Consider the following 23,445-nt stretch of genomic DNA (forward strand, 5'->3'; position numbering starts at 1 on the left):
CTGGAGTAGTGATGGGAAATCGCTTTGCATTCTGCAGCCAGACTTGAATGTAGGGAAAAAATATCACAAAGGATGGAGGGAAGCAACTGCGGAAGAATATGGGAAGCTGGCTGAGTCCCAGAGGCCTCTGCAAGGAAGAAAGGAGAAGATCTGGGCCAGAGCAGGGATTCTGGGAATCCCAGATACAGTGTAGGATCAAGCAAAGAGACCGCTGTCTCTCAGTTTCGAACAATTCAATTTTTTTGGTTTTTTTCTCCAAGCTTATGATCTACTTCAAAATCTGTATTATAGTAGGTAATAATTATTTCTTATAACTTTTTTACAGTGCTTTCTGAAAGAATTTATTTTCTGGGTTTGGGAAATGCTGAAAAGTCCAGCTCCCTTAGAAATAAATTCAACCTGATTATGTAACCAAACTTCCTGAATGGCCAATATAGAAATTTATCTCCAAGTCAAGAATGAACAGAGCATTGTCTTACCAAATGTCATCATTTCCTGCCCTTGAGAAGGAACTAGAAAGACTTGTGTCGAACCAATTCAGAGTGTTTTAGGTAGGTCTTCAGCTGAAACCTGGGAATCAAAGCAGAAGAGAAGAAAAAGTGGTGTGAGGGGGAAGCTAATTTTCAAAGGTCTCCCTGTGCCCCATGGCCACTCCCTTCTCTTCTAGGACCTTTCCGCCTCTCTTCATTCAGTTTTGAGTTAGGAATACTGGAACTGATCACTTTTCAGCCTCAATAAGTCCTTGCTAATTATTTTAACATTTCAGGTTCAGGAAACCCAAACCCAGTGTTTGTTAAGTGCTCCTTGCCTTGATTTGTATGCCCTCTTAGATTTCAAGGGAAGTTGGGTCCATGTGTTTCTGATTCGTTTTTACTTAACTCATCAAGACATTGTTTCATGAAGGCCATTTGATGTCCAAAGATTCTGCTGAACCTTTTGTTCGTTAAACCATAAAGCCAGTGAAGTCATATGTGGCATATGACAAAAGAACAGAATTAGGAGACCCAGGAACTAAAGAGTCTACCTTTGTCCCTGCTGTGGTTTCATACAATGATGAATCGCTTTTCTAGATATCTGTGTAATCTGGGTAGAGATAACAGTGTTTTATGCAAGGTTTAGAGAATTTTATAATAAAATAGAATTCTGGAGAGACTTTGTTAAGAGAAAGATATGTTACAAACCAATATCAAAATAGCTCTAGAGTTGAAAGAATAAGGTTTTGCCTGGTTCTGAGGCTGTTATACTAGTTTTTCTGGCCAAGTACCACAACTCAGAATTAAAATTTCAAATGGTGACTAGAAAACACATAATATTTCCACCGGAAAGCATAACCCTTACATGGATTTATACACTGGGAGAGTACTATATTTCCTACTGGTTTCCTTTTGAGCTAACAATCACACTCCAAATCTGATTAACAGTTTGCATAAAGATAAGGGGTAGATGTTTGTCGTGGAGAGAACTTTCTGTTTTTGACCCCAAGGCAGAGATTCTCCTAATATTTTATTTTGGAGCACAGAATACTGAAGTCCAAATTCCTCTAAATGAAGTGGCAACAAATTTAGCAGGTACCAACAATGTAAAACAATGTTTTTATTTATTAGTTCTAGCTTTCCACTAAGTTCATTATCCTGCAGTCACTTGCTGTTCTCTGGGTTATCACCCTGATAGATTGTCACACCTCCAGAGGGCATAATAGGATACAAAAATCAGTTCTGACTGGGGTCAACAGCAGAAATCAAGGGAGTTCTAATCAAAATGACGAGGAAGGTGAGAAAACATGTTCAGGCAAGCTAACAGCATCTGCCTCTCTGGCTTTTTGCATCAGTAAGGCATCTAGAAGAGAAGAGAATGGTCATGGGCTGATGGAGACCTTTGAAAATTAGCTTTTTTACACAAACCATTTGTTTCCCAAGCTCACACACTTTGTATTTATTTATTTATTTACTTATTTATTTTTACTTGATCACTTGATCTCCAAGGTATGACCTGGTATCAGGCAAAGGGCCCAGTCAAATACGCATAATCACCACCCAGAACAGACTGAGACACACAGGCAGAGAGTCAGTAGACATGTAGCCCCTTTTCTCAGCATCCCATGAAGAGGGGTGGTTGGACTGCGTACAGCCAGATACACCATGGATGTGCTGCAGGAGTGAGACCCAGCCCCTTTTCTGTTCTTTTCCTGCGGTTCTCGTGAAAGCAGCTTGTGATAAAGAGGGGTGGGGCAGGAGGGCAAAACAACCTACATTTTGTTACCAGGGGCTCAGGCGAAGTACATACCAGTCCTGGGTATACCAGCTTCCTGGCACCAATATCCCTTGGAAACTTTATAGCAAGTTGAGACCAGTCACTGACTCTCCTGCTGGGGCGATAGATGGTAACCGATCCCAGCTGACTCCTGCCAGCCAATCTAGAGAGATTCAAAGGACAAGCCTTTTGTCTCTCCACAATTGGCAAGTTGTTGAGATCCATTTAGGAAAGTACCTACTACTTGCCCAGGGAGTGTGATAAGGAAATCAGGAAAGACACAGCGTCTGTATTTAATCCACGGCAAAAACAAAAACAAACAAAAAACAAACTTAAGGGCCAGCCTTCTAAGAGTTCACGGCCTAGCGAATGATGTCTGAAAACAAATAATGACCACACAGTATAGAAAATGATCTTGTAGAGGTATAAGCACCAGTAGCAATGTCACAAATGAGGTAGTGATCAACTCTGGTGGCAGGAGGAAGGGTTCTTGGGAAACTTCCCAGGAATATATGCTCATGAAGGCAGCAGTCTATGGGTACAGGTTGAGGGAAGGGCATTCCAGGCAGAGGGAAACACAAGGTAATTATGCAGGAACCCTAATTATAACCAAGCCAAAGAAAGTTTGAAAGAAATAAATAGACACCCCCTTGCTGCCCCATTTTACGTATTCTGGAAGAGTCAAATCATAAGAAGCTAAAGTCTAACAAGTGTATAGCAGTTTCCCCAAATTCCACAAACAACTAAGCAATGCCAGGTCCATTTCAAAAGTGAAAATTCCGTTAGAACCCTCTGAAGTCAGAAGCTGCCCTTTAGATGTCTGCTGTCCCCATCTCCCAGCTGGTCAATGTCCTTTTCCAGTTGGTCACTGAGTTGGGGCAATATTAGCTAAACTGCCCTGGCTAGTTGGCTTTTCTGTCTCTTTCGGCCAGGAGTTATTTCTGTCCCACAAAGAGTACCCAACAAACCAAGCACCTTACATATATTAAAAGGAATGTAGAACTCACTTCTGGTCAGGCCAAAGAACACAGCTCCTGTAACAAAATTAAAAGCTCTGAAAATAAGAGATTCCTTCTTTTTAAGATTTATTGTATTTGTTTATAATTGTTCCTGCTTCAGAATCTCAGGGGCTTAATACTGGTGGGTCACAGTGTCCTCTCCCAGATCCATACCCTCCAATATTCCAGTTCACAGAAAAGGGGACATACTATCTCCTTTAAAGGCTTACATGGCTTTGCCCTAAAAAATATACATTGTCTGTATCAGGGATGCCAGGGCATGTTAATCACCTGCTAATCGACTTCCATTGTCACTTGGTAGCCCCTTTCCCTCTCTCTCTTTCTCCCCAGGCAGGAAGTGAACAAAGTGACATTCTTGGTAGCTCTGAAGGGCTTCAAGTTCTTTTTTCTTGTCTGCGTTGGGTCTTCATTGCTGTGCGTGGGCTTTCTCTAGTTGCGGCGAGCAGGGGCTACTCTTCGTTGCGGTGCGCATGCTTCTCATGGTGGCTTCTCTTGTTGTGGAGCACGGGCTCTAGGCACACGGGCTTCAGTAGTTGTGGCACACGGGCTTAGTTGCTCCATGGCATGTGGGTACTCCCCGGACCAGGAATCGAACCCATGTCCCCTGCACTGGCAGGCAGATTCTTAATCACTGCACCACCAGGGAAGTCCCGGCTTCAAGTTCTGAACTTCTATATTTGTAACTCTCAAGCTGGCGTGACAGGGCCCTTGCTTTAGCTATTCAGCGATAAATACGAGAAATGGGAATAAAATTTAGAAGCACATAAATTTATTACATGCAAATCTTAGCATGTTTTGAAAAGCATGAGGCACTTAAATGGGTGAATCTGGCTGAGATGATAATTTAGCTAGAGGGTATATTTGTTACCCACTGTGTAGAGCAAATCCCCCCAAAACTTACTGGTGTAAAATAATAATAACCACTTATTATCTTTCGTGCTTCTGTGACTCAGGAATTTGGGAGTGGCTCAGTTGGGCAGCTTTGGGTCTCATAAGGTTACAGGTAAATGGTGTCGGGGACTGGGGTGATTTTGAAGGCTTTTTCATTCATATGCCTGGTACCCCAGCTGGGAAGACTCAAACAGCTGGCGGCTACAGCAAATGGGGCTCCTCCAAGTGGTCTTTCTTCCTGTTCTCTGCATCATGGCAGCTTGAGGGTATCTGGACTTCTAACATGGCTGCTCAGGCCCCCAAAGGCGCATCTTCCAAGATACAGAGTCAGGCAGAAACTGTATCATTTCTCCCAACCTAGCCACAGAAGTATCATAGGATTGCTTCCTCCTCATCCTATTTGGTAGACTAGAGTCATTAATTAATGACTTGGCTGGCCCAAGTTTAAGAAAAAGGCAATTTAGTCTCCACCTTATTTATTTATTTATTTTTTGCAGTACGCGGGCCTCTCACCATTGTGGCCTCTCCCGTTGCGGAGCACAGGCTCCGGACGCGCAGGCTCAGCGGCCATGGCTCATGGGCCCAGCCGCTCCGCGGCATGTGGGATCTTCCCGGACCGGGACACGAACCCGTGTCCCCTGCATCGGCAGGCGGACTCTCAACCACTGGGTCAACAGGGAAGCCCAGTCTCCACCTTTTTACTGCAGAAGTGTCCAAGAATTTGCAAATCTGTTTTAAAACAATCACAAAGGAAGTCAGGGAGAGAGGAGTGTCAACTGAAAATAAAAGATAAATAGCAAGGTATAAAAGCAAATCATCATAATTTCCATGGACGTTTCTTTAAAATTTGTCATGAATCAAATTCAGACCTCTAAAAACTTCTCCATATTATTTTTACCTTTTATTTAGTTTCTAATTTTTTTTCCATAATTCTGGTTTTCCTTAACGACATCATTTTTCTTTTTAATTTATTTGATCAAATTTTGTTTTGCATCTACTATATGCTAAGCATGTGTTAAACAATACAGAAGGAAATTGATAGAGTCTATGCTTTCAAGGAGTTCACAGTCAAAATTACAATTCCCTGCGACGACTGCACCATTAGAAGCATAAACAAGGCATAGAGATGAAATAGATATGGGAAAGAAAAATAACTTGATAAAATCATACTATGTATTTTCATTCTACTTCACAGACTTGCAAAATGAGACTTTCAATTGCACCTGTTTTTAATGTGCCATAAGCTATATTGTTAATACTAATTTGGAAAGTCTTCCCTAAAGTAGTTCTTTAGTGTTAAAGTCAGACAAAGATTTCCTGGGGTTATAACACAAAGACCTAAGCATAGGATCCTCATCTAGGGATAAATTATTGAGATGTCATTTGGTCCACCCCCCATGCATCCAAGTAAATCTCAGCCCAACCCAAATCTATGGCAACCTATCCTACTGTTGTCAAGATAGTGCTAATAGGAACAGCTCTTATGTTGCATATGGTGAAAGATATTACTACACTGCAGGAGGTCCTGATGCACCATCAGGTATGAAAACTCTAAGAGGAAGCATGTGCAGAAAGAGGAAAGGCAGAGGACAGCGCTTTGGGAAGGCTGCATCCAGAGGCTGGAAGAGGGAAGAAAGTCCCTGAAGAGACAAAGAACTGGTGATGAAAGAGTCACGAAAGTAGAGAGGAAAACAGAATCAGCACAGTACAATGTTCTGACAGCCCCAAAGGGGAGAGTTTTCATATGCAGAGGGGAGACACCCCTATGAATGAACTACAAAGGTCAAAGGGCATGAAGGCTGGGATTGGTGCTGCCCAAGTCACAGGGCAGTACCAGGAGGTCACTGGTGATCTTCACATCCCAGATTCAGTCAAGTGGTGGACAAGCAGCTCACATCGCCCGGATTACCCAGCACACGGTCACTGGCCAAGCGGCCCTGTGGCACTACCGGGATTGCATGCAAATCCTCAGCGCAGTTCAACAACTATGCATTTGAACAGCTACTGTGTCTCTGGCAACTTTAAATGGCTCCACACTCCCCACCAAAGAGATTTAACTCCTTAGCCCAGTATTCATTGCTTCAGATATTATTTAACCTGGTTCATCAACTACTAGGTTCTCATATGCACACTTTGATTATGCTAGAAAAATCTCATGCCTAAATTTTTATTTCTTTCTTGCCACCAGGCAAGAAGTCCAAAGAGGCTAATTCAAAGATTCACTCTTGGTAAGGATGTGTTTTAGGAACAGAGACTGTTTAGATAAAAATTTTATGCAGAATTCAGGAAAAAAATCATCTGGTTAAAGAACATCAGATGAGAGGGCGAGGAGCTGATTGCCCAGAAGAGGTCTTAATTGCCTTAAAGTTTATCAGAAAATTGCTTAAGCACTTGTCAGGAATGCTCATTTCTTTCCAGAAGAAAGCTGGTTGTGAACTGTCTCACATACAAAAACCATTTTATTTCAGACCGAGTTTGGGACAATTTTCCCCCCCATCTATTTACCCTTCCTTATGAACATTTCACGCTTTCTCAACATGTGCCTGTGTGATCACGTCTTGTTGCTTCAGGCCAAGATCAAATGTTCTCTCCTCCTAATAATGTTTTCCTTCCATCCTAAACTCCAGTTCTTTTATTGTACCTCTCTTAATTTTTATTGTTGCTTGTATTCATATCTCCTACTTTAATTATAAGAAATTGTATCTTTTCCTTTGCATATAGTCATTAATATTCAATGAAGGTGGAATAATAAGTGTATATAACTAAATTCATAGTGTATGCAATCTTCAATATACTGTACTTCAAGGAAATATTTCACGGTCTCAATTAACTGTTGCACTAGATTAGATTCAGTGGTGGATAATTGAAAACCCCAAACAACAGTGCTTTAAACAAGATACAAGTTAATTTCTCCCTCTATAATGGCAATCTGGAGGTCAGCAGTCCAGAGCTGGCATAGTGAGTCCATGATCCTTCTATCTTTTGCTCTATCCTCATCTGTGTGTGGCTTCTTCCTCATGGTTCAAGATGGATGCTTGACTTTAGCCACCACATCCTTATTGCTGCCAGCAGGAAGGGGAGAATGGCATGCCTCTTCTCTGTAAGGACACATCTCAGAAGTTGCACACAAAATTGTCAGAATGGTTAATGCACTGATAAGCCAAAGCACATCTGATTACATCCCGTGAGTTATGACTTAGTTACATGTGGCACTGGTAGTAAGGGAAACAGGAACGTACACAATTTAAAAGCCATAGGTTTCACTACTAAGAAAGAAGAAAGAACAAATATTGAGGGAGATCTAGAAGTCTCTCCTTCTATAGCCTATTCTAATGTTTACCAAACCTCACTGGTCCGATTTTAATTTAAGTTATTTTTCCATACTCTAGCATATTTATTTCTCTTGTGTTCTCAGTAAATACTAAGGGACTCCATTTTTTAATAATAATAACCTTAAATTTGCCTTTGATTTATTTTATTTATTTATTTTTTTGGCTGCACCACGTAGTGTGCGTGATCTTAGTTCCCCCACCAGGCATCAAACCCGTGGCCCCTGCAGTGGAAGCACAAAGTCTTAACCACTGGAATGCCAGGGAATTCCTGAGACTCCATTTTTTAATGTAGAAAAATACAAGTTCCAAGCTCTGGGAGAATAGGTATTACATTATATAAATGTGTATTATATGTATGTATGTATATATATACATATAATAAAAAGTTGGGGACCACTTTTATGTAAAACACCATGTTTCCCAACTTTTTTGATCATGCACTGCAATCAAAAAATTTTAGGGACTTCCCTGGTGGTGCAGTGGTTAAGAATCCGCCTGCTAATGCAGCGGACACGGGTTCAAGCCCTGGTCCGGGAAGATCCCACATGCCGTGGAGCAACTAAGCCCGTCAGCCACAACTGCTGAGCCCACATGCCACAACTACTAAAGCCCTCGTGCCTAGAGCCCGTGCCTTGCAACAAGAGAAGCCACTGCAATGAGAAGCCTGCACACCACAGGAAGAGTAGCCCCTGCTCGCCACAACTAGAGAAAGCCTGTGCAAAGCAACAAAGACCCAACACAGCCAAAAATAAATAAACAAATAAATAAAAATTTAAGAAAAAAAAACTTTAACCCCTGTGATATATTTACATGTACCTATTAATATATTTTTATAAATGTATTACTATATTGTATATATTATAAAAATCCATAAAAATAAAAATTGAAGAGATTAAAACATGAATATAAATTAAAGTTCTAATAATTTCTTCCTTCACTGCAATGGACTTTCTGAGGCAAACACTCATCTAACAGATGTTAAATATCTTAACTTATGCTCTTTAGCTATCACACACATCATCATTTCAATTGAGAATTCAACCAAAACCTAACAGAGAAGGCTAGGACAAAATGCTAACAACATAAGTTGTTATATTGTTATGTCCCACATGGAAAAGAAATAACAATTGTTGAAACTCCCACATTTTGGGTCTGACAAACAAATTAAGCGTCTCGACAAAATGTCTGCATTGAAAAACCCATTCGGGCTTTTTCACAACATAGTTGAATTTGTTAAAGAGTTCAATGTCTTCTTGTTTATAAAGTTTTAATTTTACTACTATTGGGTTACTCAGATGGAATAAACAAGGAACACTGCTGTTCTGCTCATTGTGGTCATGAATTACAGGGCCCTGGAGAAGCATGGTGAGGTACTTTGGAGTCTTGATTTCAATGCGCTTCGTGTGTACTATGTATGCTCTTATACAGTCTGTATGTAGACCTTAAAGCTTTTCAAATGAAGCTATAGCTGAAGTTGCCGGACCAGTCATGTTGCGTTACCCTAAGGGCAAAACCCAAAATTGACAGCTCTCACTTTGTGCTACAGAACAAAACTGAGCAATCAGGACCTAGCAAACCCCTGCTACAAAGCTACGCACCGATGTCAATTACTGAGCCTAATTATCTTGACAAAGTATACTATTCATTTAAATCTTTCATTTTCTGGAACCATAAAAGCAGTGGGGACTGCAGGAGAAAGTGATCATGCCATCTTGGAATTGCTAATATCTAAGATGTAGATTTTTGATCAGTTAGGCATGTACCCAATGCTTTAGGAATTTAAAAAAGTTTGTAAAGCAGCTTAGAGAAAGTTCAAATATGGTTTCATAAAGAGAGACTCAGAAGAGAACATGGCATAAGAGAGATGGGGGTTCTAAAATGAAATCCTGACCACATTATGATGAATAAATGTGGAGATAAAGACGTCAGTAAGGCTGCCCAGAAACCCTCTGATGAGTTTAGATTTTGAAAGAATACATATATAAATGCAAGGAAGGTCATATAACCAAGGACACAAATTGTGAAATGTATAAGAAAATTGTCAGAATCGTTAATGTGCTGATAAGCCAAAGCTTACAAAAGTGACAAAGGCAATAAAACCTATCATTTCAACTCTGTTCAGATCACAGATGTGAACAAGAAAGTAAAATGTACAATACTGGAAATGACGGTATAATGTTAGTAGATGAGAGAAGTATTTCAATGAAGGAAAATTATCTTCAAAACTTAGGAAGTCCAGCATGGATTAAAAGGGTACACAGATTTCCAAAAAGAATGGTCTGCTTAAATGAATCCTACATTCCATCTCCAGAGGACTTGCACCCCAGGATTCTAAGGGAATTGTAGGCATGATTGTGGGGTGACTTGGGGTCATCATTGAATCAAGGAGACCCTGAAGTATGTCAGGAGACTGAAACAACTAAACCTTTGGGTTTTCAGAAGGTGGACAATATGGGGTTTGGGAGCAGATTCTAGAAACAGTAAATAAGTAGACATACTGTTGTTATCTTGCAAAATTCCAGAAAGGACTGTTAAATGGGTAGTCTGTTGTCCTTACAAAACAAAACGCTGATCTGATCAGTAGGATCTAGTGTTTACTCATAATGAGAATCCACTCCAAGTGGGTTTCATTCTCTTTTTAGTAAGGTAAATAGACAAGCAGGTAATAGGCACATACCATCAACATGGCAGAGAGGAACTCCTATAAGAGGGTCTCTTTAAATACCAACATGAGAAACAATCTTTAAAGGTATGCCACAGTGGACTTTTTTCTATTAAAAAAATTTCTTTTCTAAATATATAAGCAATTTTTTAAAGCATGTGGACACACAGTATATCTTCGACTTCAAGATGCAATTCATTGTGAGATAATGCATCAATTTAAAAACAACTTTGGGGCTGAGAAAGGGATTGTATTAAATGTATAATTCACCCTAATAAGAAGCACTAAAATATGAAAAATGTGCTTTAGAACCGAGGAAATACACACACACACAATTTACAGGATTGAAATCATACATTTTACTTACTTGGCATTTGATTATAATCTTTCACTCCGTGACATGAAAAACTCTACAAACATAGTGAAGTGGTCACACATTATAACTTATTTAATTATTACTCTATTATACTGAAATTTTAAATTATTTTTTAATAAAAAATTTTGCGATTTACTGTGAAGAAGTTTATCTGCATTTTTATTTCCCTAGAGTACATTTCTAGAAGTGGAATTATTGAGTAAAAAGATGTTTTAAAGATTCTTGATACATAGCACTGAAGAAGGCACTCAGAAGGCTTGCACCAATCTGCATTACCACCAGCAGTGGTTTGAGAAAAAGCCCATCTTACCCTCATTCAAGATGATCTTTCCTTTTCAAATTCTTTGTTGATTTGGTAGGCAAAAACAAGCAAGAAAATAAACAAATCTCAAATTTTCTTTTTGTTTGGTTTGAATTTCACTGACTACAGTGACATTAAATGTTCTTCCATATAAATATTACTATTTGTGTTTCTTCAGTGAATTCTGTTCTTGCCTTTTATACATTTTTCTAATGGAAATTTATTACTTTCCTTGACAATTATTATGTGGTCTTTATATGTCAAAGATATAACCATTTTCTGCTCTGTTGTCATGTTTTATGTTTTTTATTAAACTTTTGTGTCATTTTGTTTTAAATCTACCTATTCTTTTATTCATCTTTTTTTTAAAGTTCTTTTCTTTTTCTAAAGCTTATCCGAAGGAATGCATGCTTTTTCATTGGAACATTTAAAAAATTTATTTCAATTGTTGTATCTGATATTTGACCTTTCCTCTAGTGATTTGTTTATTCCTTTTGTTTTGGGGTAATGTTTTGCTGTTTATTTTGTGTGTGCCTGGTTTTGCTCTATAATTGTTGTTTTGATTCCTTTTATCTTCCATAGTGATTCAGAACATGGACATCCTATTTTTTTAATTTTATTTGTGGTTGCTGCTAAGTTTTTCAAACCATATGTGAACCTATATTTCACAAAATTTCAAATTCACGAATGAAACAAAACCTTTGATTCTCATTATGTGATATTAGGAATTTGGCATGTTTTTACTCTCCCTAGCCTTTCCCCCATACACTGCTGGCCTTTACTGATAACAATCTTGGATTTACATCTCGAGCATTACTACTAAACTATTAGCATTTCGTTTTATAACTTTAAAATAATTTTTAATATTTCCTTTCAAAAGAATTATTTTATTTTTGCATTCAATTTTGTATGAATGTAACAGTAGTTATCTTTATTTAAATGTATGTTTATTTGGTTTCATTGCTTTCACTCACCAGCAGTTATTTTGTATTAGAACTTTAATATTTCTGGGTACTTGATATTTTATGTGATTCTCAGACAGCTAGATTTTGAAAGGCCAGAACTATAGGTGGGCCAGATGAAAGTTAACAATAAAGATGGAAAAGTAAGGATGGAGAAGTCCTTGTTTGGCAATAATTGTAAAGAAAAAGACCATGAGATTTGAGTTGCTATGATCTCAATATGGGCAAATCATGCAACGTGATGGTTTAAAAAGCTAATGAAAATATGACTGTCAGGCTGATAATGTGAGTCATAGGACAAAATGGGAGTAATTCCACTTTACTAGGTACTAGGCAGACAGTCTGGCAGGAATACTCAGTTCAGTTCTGAGCCATCTGAACATTGAAAATCTAGGAAGTCACCAGAGGGGCAGCTAAGAGAGAGAAGAGTCTGAAAAATCATGTCATGTAAAGATTGATTGAGGGAACTGGAGCTTTAACCAGGAAAAATGAGGTTTAGGAGCTATGTGGTATTCATGTGCTTCTATGAGGGATAATAAAGACCCAGTGCTCCTGGAGGCAGATGCAGGTGAAGTTTCCAAGGAGAAGATGTTGACCCAATAGGAAGAAAATCCTAAAAGTCAGAGCTGTCCAAAACTGGCATGTGCTGCCTCAGACATGACCGTGCTTCCCATCCCCTCAGAGAGTGGATGACATCTGTTGAAGATGGTACAGGACCTAAATGATATTGGCAAAGAAATGGTTAATTAGAAACGTACTTGGGTTGAATACATTCCCGTGTGATTTCCCAGTTTTCTCCTCCTTGCTACACAACTGCCCCCTCTACTCCCAATACCTCTGCCAAAGAGAACTTTGCTTTCACCTACTCATTCTCTCCCCTCCTTCATCTTTAAGGAGAGTTCTGCTTTTGTGTGGCAAGTCCCTGGGCTTATACAGAGATATGAGGTCTGGAGAAGTGGAAGGAAAGTGAGAAACACTCTTGCTTGCTAGCTCAGTTTCTAGAATCACTTGGTTGATGAGAATATAGGAAAAGTGTGATTAATATTTTTAAAAGGATTGTTTCATACTCTAGAAAATTAGAGACGTGGAATGCTGTGGGAAAAGAGAAAAAAGTCAAGCTTTCTCTCTGAATGTTTGCAGGGTCTGGAGTATGAGAAGCTCTGAATATCTGCATGCTGTGGGGAAGCAGGAGAGAAGAGAAACGGGGATATGAACAAGTTTAGAAGTTGACACAGCTACTGTCCTGAAATAAAGAAGTCTGTTCTCTAGCTTGGACAAGAATCTCATGGAACAAACAGAAGTTGAGGAGAAGCTAGAAGTTTCTGGATCCCATTTACATGGGAAAAGTCACAAGACTCCTAGTGATGAAGAACCGGAATTTTAAGTCAGATCCCTTTTCCCACTTTAAAAATTATACAAATGTTTATATATACTGGCACTAGATTTACTCATGTGGTAAAATGTGTAGGGTTGTCAGTCCACAGTGTAGATTCACTCATTCTCTAGTAATCTTTCTTTGCGTTAAGTCTAACCATGAACTCCTCGTGTGCGTGCGTGTGTGTGTGTGTGTGTGTGTGTGTGTGTATTTCTTCCCTATTACAAGCAAAATTTTGTTGCTCAAAGAGGGCAAAAAGGGGAAAGCAACAACCCTCTCAAATGCTGTTGTTGGGCATTGTGATGGTTAATTTTATATGTCAACTTGGCTGGGACATTGTGCCCAGATGTATGGTCAAACATTATTCTGAACGTTTCTGTGAGGGCGTTTTTGATGATATTAAAATTTAAATTGGTGGACTCTTGAGTAAAGCAGATTGCCGTCCATAATGTGGGCAGACTTCTTCCAATCAGTTGAAGGCCTGACTAGAACAATAGACAGCTCTCCCAAGAAAGAGGGAATTCTGTCAGTTGACAGCCTTCAGACTTCCTTGGTCTCCAGCTGGGCCACGCTGTCAATTTTAGATTTGTCAGCCTCCATAATCACATGAGCCAATTTAAAATAAATCTCTTTTCATATAGATACACATTCTATTGGTTCTGTTTGTCTGGAGAACCTTTACTAGTGCAGGTGCGCTACACAGTGTGAGTATAAAAAGACACTCTGAATTTGAAAGGAGATCAGAGTACATGAACCTAAGACTCTGGTCCCATTCTAAGACTTTACATGCTTCTACCAGGCTTTAGAGTCCATATAGAAGTATACTGTATTTTCAACATACACAGTGTTCGTATGGACAGGGTCATAACTCACCAAAACTTTCAAAATATTTTAAGCAATTTACAAATTTTTCAATTAGACAAAAATATGCACGAAGGGGTTATTCAATTGAGCAATGATAATCAGGACATATATATTATGAGTATTAGCAAAAAATGTGAATAAGTTCTTCAGTGAAAAGAAAAAACCTGGTGCATATAATAGATTTCTCATAGTTCTGTGCAGAACTTTCACTAAGAGGACACCCACCTAAAATGGATTATTCCTCATGAAATGTTACAGTGAGAATTCTTCTGTAGGAAGCATTTTGTGGATTCTTTCCAGAACATAGAGAAGATAATCTGTCTTCCAGGAATTCATTTTCAAGATGGATTATTCAATGAATGGCATCATTTGGGTACCCCATTCTGCAGTTGTCAGGAGGGGACACAATCTTTCAAAGACTGAAGTCCCTTTCATCTCTCCTCACACTGTACAACTCCACTTAAGTCTGAAGTTTTGCATCCAAAACTAAATGAGATTTTAAGACTGAGATCTGATTCATCATAATCTTTACCATGAAGAAAGATCTTTCAATTTCCTCCAAGTTAAAACAGCAATAGAGTGCCATTCCATGCAAAGCACAATGACATCATATAGATTAGGAATAATACATTTAAATAGAATTTGTATTTGGATGATATTGCCAAAATAAAGAGCAGAGGAGAACAAATGACTGTGATGAGCCATAATACACCATAAATGGGCTTTGGCTTACTGCTTACACATGAAAGACAGTCTATAAACATTAGAGTCCTTTCTAGCTATTCAAATAGCGAGAAAGTTATTCCAATCCAGTATATCACTCAGAGGTATATTAAAATTTAAATTTCTTACAGCCTTAATAGGCTTGTTTTTTGACACTGCCAGTGATCATCTCAGCTGATGAAGACTTCCATATAACTGGCAAGTTGGTTAAGTGGCCTGAAAGATCCTAGCCAAATCTAGTCTTGAGCTTTCTTCCAGGAGTCTGTGATTGGCGGGTGGGAGCCTGGGGCAACCCATTCACATTCTTGACAGTATTTCCTTTTGATCCTAAATGTATTTTTGCATTCACAGACACATAGGATAATACCTGGCTGAGGCATTAAGACCTTTAGCCCCTGTGGAAATCATAATCCTCCATCTTTTGTGCTAGAGGTCAAATTGTCTACAACAGTTTGCTCAACCAGCCAAGTCATGATGTTTGAAAACCAGGAGGACTGAGAAATGTTCAGTTTGTGCATCTGACGATCTGCTATCTGTTCTCTCGCGTAAGTGCCCAAAGGGCAAGGTCTCTGCCCACTTCAATTGATGGTACAATCCATAATATAGAGCTAGTGGCCTATGGGTGCTTAATAAACCCTATCAGGTAATTAGAGTGATGATGGGTAATTGTCTCTGATGTCGTTACCACTTGCTGAAGAATTAAACTACATTTATACTTTCAGTAATTATCTCCCATGACAAATTGTTCCCATATGGACCCAAAATTGCAATTTTAGGCTGGATTCACACGATAGCAGTGATTACTTAATTATTCTACTGTGAGCAGGGCCCAGTTCTCAAAAGAAACAACTTTCATAACTCATTAGACAAATCTTCTTTCTGCTGTAGGTATTATTACCCAATGCTTGAGGATGGAGGTGGGAGTGGGATGCAGATATTTTTACTGAAGACAGACAGCAGCGTTATAACTACCCCCACTTTCCGTAGCTATGGCACTTAAAGGTCCACATCCTTTTAATAAAGCAGTTATGGGCTTCCATGGTGGTGCAGTGGTTAAGAATCCGCCTGCCAATGCAGGGGATACGGGTTCGAACCCTGGTCTGGGAAGATCCCACATGCCGCAGAGCAACTAAGCCCATGCACCACAACGACTGAGCCTGCGCTCTAGAGCCCGCGAGCCACAACTACTGAAGCCCGCGTGCCACAACTACTGAAGCCCACGTGCCTAGAGCCCATGCTCTGCAACAAGAGAAACCACCGCAATGAGAAGCCCGCGCACCGCAACAAAAATTAGCCCCCGCTAGCTGCAACTAGAGAAAGCCCGCGCGCAGCGACGAAGACCCAACGCAGCCAAAATTAAATTAATTAAATAAATAAATTAAAAAAAAATAAAGCAGTTATATCGCTACCTCACCTCAAGTATGTAACCTCAAATAAGGGATACACACACCCATGCATTACATCAATAGCAGTTTTGAATGAACTCTGTGCAACTTTTCCCGTTGCGGAGCACAGGCTCTGGACGCGCAGGCTCAGAGGCCATGGCTCACGGGCCCAGCCGCTCCGCGGCATGTGGGATCTTCCCGGACCGGGACACGAACCCGTGCCCCCTGCATCGGCAGGCGGACTCTCAACCACTGCGCCACCAGGGAAGCCCTGTGCAACTTTAAAGAAAGAATCTGAAGGTATTGATTGGGATAAGGCACATATTGCCACCAACTCAGGCATGCTCAGCAGACCACAGCCCTACTTTCCTCTCTTCAGTTAATACCAGCAATTTCCAAATCCTCTGGATCAACTACTTACAATGTTAAATAGGAACATTTCTATTGAGTTTCAGATTGGATGTCAATTTAGTTGGCAGGGGGAGGGAGGAGTTGCAGGGAGGGCAGTTTTTATACATACTATGGTATAAGTCGCTTAGAATCTTTAAGGAATGTTTCACTTTTAAGCATGAGGATGCATAACAATTTTTTGGTAAAAATTATTAATTCAGTAAAGAACAACTTTTGAGAAAAGGTATATACTTTTTGAAAGTGTCAAGAAGACAGGTGGCATACCTAGGAATAGATTTAAGCTGCAAACAACGGCTATACTTAAGCTTCTTTGCGTACAAAGTTTCCTGTGGTTTTCTTTTTTTCCATTGAGTCTGTAATCTTTTATGATGATCATTTTGTTAAAATGTACTGCATGCTGATTTGTATTTCTTCTGTGGAGTTGGTGCTTCCTCCATGCTAATGTTACTTTCCCTTTCTCTAGACTGATCTTGATTTGATTGAAATGATGTGCAGTCAAATGGTAGCCTAAAGATGTAAAACCTTTTCTTCCAGAATATGATGTAATCAGCTTCAGTAAGCTCCAGTGGAAATGCTAACACAAGGAGAAACACCAACCTAGAGGTCTGTAAGCAGAGGAAATATTCACCCAACATTGACCACCATTTTTGTGTCTTTGGCAAGAATATGACTCAGGTGACAGGAGTTTGGAAATGGAGCCTCAGATGGGGAAAATGCCTTTATCCAGATACTGTACTCCCTCAAGAGTCCTATATGACCCCCCCCCACACACACACATGCATGATCTTTTCATCTTTACTTCAGATAAAAGTATTCTATCCATTCTACTCTAGTTCATTTAACTGTACATGTTTTTCTGAGCCAGGAGTCTCCCAGAATTTACAGGTAGCTCCATTCTTACTGTGTGGTTGACTGGGGTTAGAGGCTTGGTATAAATACAATGTGCTTATGCATACATACGTAAGGGGGGAAATTAAAGCAGATCTCTAAGTAATCCAGACAGGTTGCAATCAATTCACATGATTCACTTAATAAATGTTTTTAAAATACTATGTTTCTAATCCAATGTTGCAGGAATACAGGACCCAATTTCTGTACCCAAGAGCTTTCAATAAACTGGGTGCAGAATAAAACCACACAAACGCAAACGTGACAACAAAACAACTTATATTAAAATACAGTGTAGAAGAAGTTCAGAGAAAGGAAAGCTAGCACATGAACAGTCAAACCAATCGAAGTAATCACAGGCTCTCTTTGACCTGATGTGTTCATGGAAAGCTCTAGGCTCCTATTCTCTTTATATATGAGAGAGATCTGACTGAAGTCTTAGTTTTGGAGCATGAATAGTTATGGAGAATAAATTCCACATTTTACTTAGTGGACCACTGGGAAAATTTCAGTTAATAACTGAAACCTAGTGTGGAGCAGGCCAGAATAGCTGGGGAGGTATCCCAAACTTCCTGCAAATCCCAAAGGCAGGCGGTGGGCTATCTCCACTGCTCATCAGGAGTGTGAACAGATATATGATCATGCTGGTAAAAACCAATTGGTTTTCTAAAAGGAAACTCCTGGTAGTCAAATTTATTTTTCTTTGTCATGCGCCATGAATAAAATGATACTCACACCACTGCATAGTTTAAATTATTTCCTGGAGTGCAGTGGGCTTTGGAACTCAGTGATCCCAATTTTAAACTAACTCTTGGGGGGCAAAAGGAGTTGGCACTGCACAGTGAAGTATTTCATCACCTACACTCCCTTACCCCCTGCCCCCCCCCAAATTCTTTATATTTTAGGTACAAAAATTCCATTACTTTAGCTTGAGATCGAGTTTCCTCATGCCATAGGTTCAGTCAACACACTCCAAATGAAAGAATCCAAACAGACACTTGATAAGCTATCTATCATGTATCAAGTTCATGCCAGTTGATTAGAAGAATATATTCTGAAATGATTGACAGTTCTTTGACAATACCAATTTATTACCTGTCAAGCTGCAAGGTATGCTTTTGATATACAGAAGTGAAATAATATGGAAATAAAGCTAACTCTAAGTTAAAACAGGAGTTATGCTACTCCAAATGGATCCCAGATGACTATGAAAACCATATTTGTCTGGATAATAACAATTATATAAGTGATACATGGTTATTACATTGATGACAAACTTCAATGCAGTATACTATGTAAGTGCTCCTACACTATTAAAATAACAATACTGAACGCAATAACTTGAATGGAACTGGAATTTGGAATTATCAATTTAGACAGCAATATATGGCAAAAGTTTGGTCATTAGTATTAAGGACATGACTTATTTCCTATAAGTCAGTGGGCTTACCTCTGGGCTTCAGACCCATACATTAGAGGAAATGTGTTATAATTGGTTCACTTTGGGTTAAATGATTGATATTTTTAACATATGAAACCTGTTATTTTGTAGCTGAAGTTTACCCTGTTTTCCCATAGCTTCACAAACTTTCCATTTTAAATTATAGAACTTCCATGCTAATTATAAACTTTTATCTTTAAAAGTGGTTCTGCCTTTTAATCATTTTCTGTAGTTGAATTTTTTTTTTTCTAAAACCTTATAGAAGATGGCACTGTTCTTAATTTTGACCAAGGAAGATTTTACTTATCTAGCAGAAGCTCAAGGTTTTATTAGTACTCCAAGAAGTTTTGGTCAAAGGCACAACTTAACGCAAGGCCAAATGTTTAAACAAGAATTTATACTTAAAACATACAAATGTTTATCTACGTTAGCAAAGGAAATAAAAGTTCTTATTTTTTCCTTACCTGTGGAATATATTGAGTGCTATTTCTCCCTTTTCAAAATTAGCCACAGCCAGGTTGGCTCAGGTGGTAAAGCTAGAGTCCGCTCCTGGGCAAGCTGGTTAGCACGATTCTCTTCTCTATCGTCATTGTCTGTGCTGTAACCTTGGAACTCTGTGCCCTGGAGGTGGAAGGTGGAGCGGTAAGTGCAAATGCATCTCAAGAGGTCCCTAAACTGCTAAATATATGTGGCCCAGGGATGGTCATTCAGTAGCCTTAACCTCAAGTGATAAAGAAACCCAGGAATGGGAGGGGCCGTGGGAGGTGCCTTAACTCTGGTCATTAAAGTACCAGTAAGTGTAAATAATAATAACAATAAGAACTATGATTTATTTAGTGTTCCTTCAGACCAGGCATGGTGCTATGTACTTCCTTCTCTGCATGATGTAAGTGTTTTCATCTACATTTTACAGAGGCTCAAAGAGTTTATATAGCTTACGCAATAATTAGTGATGGAGCTATGATTCGAAACAGGCATAGCTCATCCCAAAGCCCACGCTTATAATCCAGATGTTTTCAAACCTTGATCTCTACAACATGAGAGTCACCTGAGAAGTTTCTTAAGAGCCTATTTCCTGGCTCCAGGAGTCAAAGAATTTGATTCTGTGAACCCGGGAGCAGCCTGAGAATCTGGTGCCTTTTTTTTTTTTAACATTTCCCCCAAGTGATGCTGACCCTGACCCAGATTTAGAAACCATCGCTCCAACCAGTGCTTCCTAGTCCTGTTCACATCGAGTTGCATAGATAACGATACTATGTGCATGGTTCACAGGGAAGTAGACAAAGCTGCTCCCGGGCAGAAGTGATGGGTCTGGAGCCTCCAGCCAGCCCTGGTCTTACTCAAGCCTGAGGGGTCAACACCCCAGCATACAGGTAAGCCAGTCCCAGAACATTAGTGGGATTGGTATTGCCTCAGTTAGAACTCCCCGATCTGATATCCTAAGCTGGACTGTGAGAGCCCTACATGCTCAGTGTTTTGATACTGTTACATAGAGAAACACTCGTATGAGACACTGAAAGGACCGAACTTCTGAAATGGCTTCACACAGTTTCTGAATCCCCAGCGGGCTCCTGTACTAAGAGGTATCTTACTCATTGGTCACAATACTGGCCAAGAAGCAAATTACCTTTTGGGCAGAACATAAGGAGCTCAGGCTTAGAAGTGGAAGGTTGGAGAGGAGAAGAAGGGAGAGAACTTTTCTTCCTTTGGTCCATGAAGGTGATTTTTCTAATCTTGATAATAGAATTAGCCCATAAGCTAGCAAATACTCAACAGATGTTTGGGTTTCTTTGTTGTGGGGATGACAGAAAAATCAACTTATAACTATAGTGGGAGGGGCATGCAGCATGGAGCCACTTGAAGGCAGCCCAAAGGGCATCACCTCAGAGGACTGGGGCAGGGGAGGCAGGGAAAGCTCCTCCTCCCAGAAGGTGAACTCTGAAGGGTCAGTTGGAGTTTGCCAGTCACCGAAAGGCAGGGGGGATCCCAGCGAGAGGGCCCAGCATGAGCAAAGACACAATACGGTGTCTGCAAAAGCAGGGACCAGATCTTGGTCTCCCCTGAATCAAGCACTGAAGCAGGAACATTATAGAGAGTCCAAAAATATGTGTCGGAATGAAACAAATGACAGAAATTGAAAAGAGGAATTTCAGCTTCCCATGCATTTTAGGTAGTTATGCTTCAAGCTCTCAGCCTACTTTATCTACTTTACTCTAGGTTCTGACATCTTGGACCCAATGAAACTTGCATGCCCAAACTGTACAAGCTTAAGCACCTTTCAAAGTAGCTAATTTCCATCAGATGAACTTCTTAAAACAGTAAAATGATCCACATATACAATGTCAAGAAATAAAAAAGAATAGTTTCATTGCTATGAATAAAATGGTTTTGAGGTTTATATAAAGAAAAAAGTGTGGTATTTGTTATGGTGCATTGGTTTTGGTTAAATGTTTTGGTAAAAAATAAATATGGCCAATTTTATCAATGCTAAATAATTACAGTTGACATAATAGCCACACTTTTTAGGATGATATTTTTCTATGTAAATACTTTCCTCCTAAACTAAAAATTACTTTAGTCATGCCAATATTACAGATGGTAAAGTAAGTCCAAGAATATCGTGAAACTGTAAATTTGGTTTTAGTTTGATCCCTTTATGAGAATTTCTCAAATTTGGGTTTGAAATATCATTTGCATTTACAAAACTGTTTTATGCTGTTCTTTTGTCACATTATTATAATGTAGATGGTTCTGCCTTGAATGCAAATTATATTTAGGGTCACTCATTATCATTTTAACATATAGCTCTGTGTTTTCAAGTTTCTCTCTCTTTTTATAAAAAAAAATTTATTTATTTATTTTGGCTGTGCCAGCTCTTAGCTGTGGCACACGGGATCTTCGATGCAGCATGAGGGATCTTTTAGTTGCAGCATGCAGGCTTCTTAGTTGTGGCATGCAAACTCCTAGTTGCAGCACACATACGGGATATAGTTCCCAGACCAGAGATCGAACCCGGGCCCCCTACATTGGGAGCGTGGAGTCTTACCCACTGGACAACCAGGGAAGTCCCAAGTCTCTCTTCTTCTATACCACATGCGTACATAACTTTATGAGATTGGTATTTAATGGATAACTATCTCATAATTTTATAAGAGCAAATTATTAACCAATCAACAGCAGAGCAAGAGACAAAAAATGTTTTTATTAATGACATACTGGGCTGACTCAAAAATTTCTCCAGTCATGCATCTGTATTCTTGAAACAGCTTCTATTAAAATATAACAACACTCAAAAGGTACATTCTATGCTATTGCCTTAAAATTTAGGGCAAGCTAGTGAAGGCAACAGAAGAAAATGTGTGAGACCAAGAATGGCAAAAGATGACATTACCTAGATTTTTTTTGATGTAACAAAAATCAGACTAACTTCATTCTTCTAAGGCCTCAATGATACTCTACCAGGCATTAATTTGAAAGCCTCAAGCCACCTTGAGTCACTCAATAGAAACAAAAATCTAAGCAGGGGGCAGAGAAGACTAGTAATTTTTTAAAAAAGAAATGCAACTGGAGAAAATAAGATGTGTTTTGTTCCACTAGAAATATGACTCTTCACTTTCCCAATCTAACCAGGGCTTGTTCTTATACTATGAATAATATAGCTGTAACTCATCAGAATTGTCTACATTTTAATTTGAAAAATTGTTCCTATGTTAATCTTTAATAGCCTGTCTTCTGGACCAACAGAAAGAGTTACAAAAGAACTCATTTACGGTGGCGTAATTAAGGCCTATGCGAAGCATATTTAGTAATGTGGTGCCGTTCCCCTTTTCATCCAATGGCCTCGCTGGTATATAGATCCACCATTTGATCAGTGTATCTGGCCCCAGGGGCTTCATGGTCTGCAAGCCACAACCTACTAATAAGCACCCTCCAGCTTGTTTGCTAAACAGATCAGTCCTGGCAGGCACCCAAAAACTCCAGCCCTTGAAACTTGGAGCTCTTTAACTCGCACGGCCTATTGTGTGGCAAGCGAGAGAATAAACTATGTACCTCATAAATGCAGAGCAATTATGGATCAGTTAGTAATACAGCTGGCTCAAAAGATTGCTTACCTAAACCAAATCGAGGCCTAATTTATTTTTGTATTGTCTTTGTTAAAAACCAAACAAACAGCTCTGCAGAACTTGTATACACAGTAAAGAAAATGGCTGTATTTTCACTGTAAACAAGATGGCAACCATTGGCTAAATGAAATCATCCTCAGTAGCTGAAGGTTTTCCTTTAGAACCAAGCCATGGCTTGTTGTAGATTCCTTACGTTGTTAAAGGAAACATGGTAAGTAGAATGCTCTCACTGATAGAAGTTCAATGTGCTCGGGGTAAAGGGGGTTGCACAGTGCCGTTCCTCGTTGTAGATACCAGATAAGATACCATCAACTTCAAGCATAGAGAAGTAAAAATGAAGTAGCCTTCATTTACAAAGAAATGGTAAAGTAGCATGAGTTCGTGTGCATTAATGAGTCAACAATTATGATGTATGCAGATAAACCTCTTTGGAAAAGCCCT

General features: G+C 39.4%; 1 protein-coding gene across 1 annotated transcript in view; it reads right to left on the bottom strand.

Annotated features, from left to right (window-relative positions):
- Nucleotides 1–4,710: 4,710 nt before the first annotated feature.
- FTCDNL1 (formiminotransferase cyclodeaminase N-terminal like) overlaps nt 4,711–23,445 on the bottom strand; it is a 202,792-nt gene continuing 184,057 nt past the window's right edge. The window contains exon 6 of the mRNA XM_079924136.1: nt 4,711–4,889. Coding sequence (XP_079780262.1) covers nt 4,831–4,889 — 59 coding nt within the window. The 3' untranslated portion in view covers nt 4,711–4,830. The remainder of the gene's footprint in view (nt 4,890–23,445) is intronic.

The sequence above is a fragment of the Stenella coeruleoalba genome, assembly GCF_951394435.1.
Source record: "Stenella coeruleoalba genome assembly, chromosome: 6".
Lineage (NCBI taxonomy): Eukaryota > Metazoa > Chordata > Mammalia > Artiodactyla > Delphinidae > Stenella > Stenella coeruleoalba.